Source organism: Poromitra crassiceps (assembly GCF_964638095.1).
Source record: "Poromitra crassiceps genome assembly, chromosome: 16".
Taxonomy (NCBI): Eukaryota; Metazoa; Chordata; class Actinopteri; order Beryciformes; family Melamphaidae; genus Poromitra; species Poromitra crassiceps.
This window is the reverse complement of record NC_139645.1, coordinates 29,206,480-29,208,910: the sequence shown is the minus strand read 5'-3', so window position 1 is coordinate 29,208,910 and position 2,431 is coordinate 29,206,480. Positions and strand designations below refer to the sequence as shown.

The 2,431-nt window shown below is 39.0% G+C and overlaps 1 protein-coding gene across 1 annotated transcript in view; it reads right to left on the bottom strand.

The window, feature by feature from the left end:
* Positions 1–1,553: 1,553 nt before the first annotated feature.
* Positions 1,554–2,431, bottom strand: part of LOC310791569 (asc-type amino acid transporter 1-like) — a gene marked incomplete at both ends in the record, with an annotated part of 29,697 nt that continues 28,819 nt past the window's right edge. Inside the window, one exon of the mRNA XM_083653236.1 lies at positions 1,554–1,654. Within this exon, the coding sequence (XP_083509362.1) occupies positions 1,554–1,654 (101 nt within the window). The remainder of the gene's footprint in view (positions 1,655–2,431) is intronic.

The window sequence follows — 2,431 nt, the reverse complement described above, 5'->3', positions numbered from 1 at the left end:
TGAGAAAGCAGCCTAGTAATCTGCGGATGGTTCAAATAACATCCATCTATCTGTCAATATGACTTCTGCTAATGTTAAACACAGCATGTTTAGTGGTAAGTACTGTATCATGATGTTAAACACAGCATGTTTAGTGGTAAGTACTGTATCATGATGTTAAGAGCACCTTGACAAAGTTCACAGTGGTATGAGAACATTTCCAAACATCAAGCTCAATACAAATGGGGCTCAACTCAGAAAGCAAAGGAAGAGACAAAGAGAGCTGAAAAAGACTTGAAAACCTTTAAGAATAGCCAGCCTGTGTTCTAAAGACACAGCTTGTTCTTTAGAGATGGCTATTCTTCTTCCAGTTGACAGAAACAAAAGTGTCATTTCTCCCCCTCCTCCTGTCTCTCTGTCTTGAAAATATTGATAGAAAAGACAGTGAAGATGAGGACGTGTCATAAGTGTGGCTGCTCTCTCTAATATTAACATGAAGGCACCTGGAGCATCTCTCAGAGGAGAAAGAGAAGGGATAGAGACACTGCAGAGCACGTCATCATTCAGAGACCACGCCCAAAACGGGGGGAAATAGAAACTCCCCCACCAATCCTGGTGTTCTCCTATGTCACGTGTTGCACACAAAGATCTTATATACAGAAGATGAACACTCCAACTTACTTCCTTGACAGCTAGATCCACATTGTTCTTCTCGCAAATTCTCAATGGCTTCCTTGTTTTGCTCGGGAGTACAAAAAATCTTTAATTGTCGATTTTTTTTACATTTGTTGTCTGTGCAACACAACAGCTTTTAGCTATGTTTAATTCAAGGAAAATGACGATGGTGTATGGAAGTGAATGGAGCACTTTCCCCCGTGATGGGCGTGGCCTATTTCATGCAGTGTCTCAATGCAAAGAGTAACGAACAAGAGCACAGGGCGTGTCAAGCAGAAGGAATGGGCATGAGATAGCTAAAGACACAGAGCATCCAAACTAGACCAACATTATGTGGAGAGTTAAACAGAGCAGCTGCAGTAATAGAAGAGTATTGCTAAGTGCAGTCAAATCCCTGTATATTCCCCCCATAAACGTTATTCAGCAAAATGTATTACACACGCAAACTAACCACACAGGCCAATCCAACATAGCAAAATACAATGCTCCCACATTTCAATAAGGCACAATAGCGCAAGTATTTTGTTTGACTAAAAAAAAGTACCAATCTCGGAAATGAAAGCAGAATTTTAAAAGATGAAGGCTTCTTGAATGAGGAGAAGGGAGAAGTTCCACATGACAGAGTAGACTTGAGATTCTGCTGAGGAGGAAGGGGTGGACGGTACCAACAATCCAACAAATAAAGATCTGTCTTAGCTGGATGTCTGAACCTCCATATGACCATCCACTCCCTTTATACTGGGGGTCAACACAGACCCATTCAAATTGCATCTGGACAAGAACAAGGGTGAAGCCATCTCTTCACCATTCAGGAACTGACCAAACGTAAAAGGGGAGAAAGTAATGAAAAGGTATGGAGTATTGGCAGGAAGGAGGGAGCTCTTGGTTGACCGCAGTGCTCAGTCTTCGGCTTTGGAGGCGGTGAGGCATTCGGTCTCTGAAGGGTCTTCCTGAGGAAACACCACGTAACACACCTTCTGGCCCATGTAGGTGACTCTCTCTGCAACACAACAGACAAGAACAGCACTTTTACTGGACAGAGAGGGGTAATACAGTTAAAGGAGAATTCAGGTTTTTTTTACAACCTGTACCTTATTTCCGGATTTAAATATGATTTTTAAGTCAACCACTAAGCCAGGGGTGGCCAAACTTTTTTGGTTGTGGGCCGCATACAGAAAAATATAAAGAGTTGCGGGCCAAACAATATTTTTCAAACAATAGTTTTCGCGGAAAAAAAATTGGACCAGAAAACCCTTGTGCCATCAAAAATTCAATTTCTACCTAAATAAATATATGACACATACAGTAGTTTATTGATGTGCTCACCTATTACAATGGGTATTTCTGTATGTTTTCAAATTTTTCAAACTTTTCCTGTGCCAACAGGTTAAGACAGAGATAATTTAACATAACATTAGTATTAAATGTTTTTTTTATAAATAGACCAGGTCAGGGTAGTCAAGTATAACCCCTTTTCAATGGTTTTAAATAGAAAAAACTAAATGGGGGGAATCAGTTTTTTTGTTTTTCTTTCTTTTTCTTTCTTTTTTTGTTTTTCCGTTTTTTTCCCGTTTTCGTTTTCCATTTTAAACTTTAAAACAGAAAAACGTTTTTAGCACAATTTTCTTTTCTTTTTTTTGTGCTAAATTCATGGCGGGCCACATAAAAACTAGGGATGGGCATCGAATTTCGAATTTTCGAATAATCGTTGTTATTATCAAGGTCGACTTTTATTATTGAAATTCGAAATTCGAATTTTTTTTTTTTTTTTTTTTTT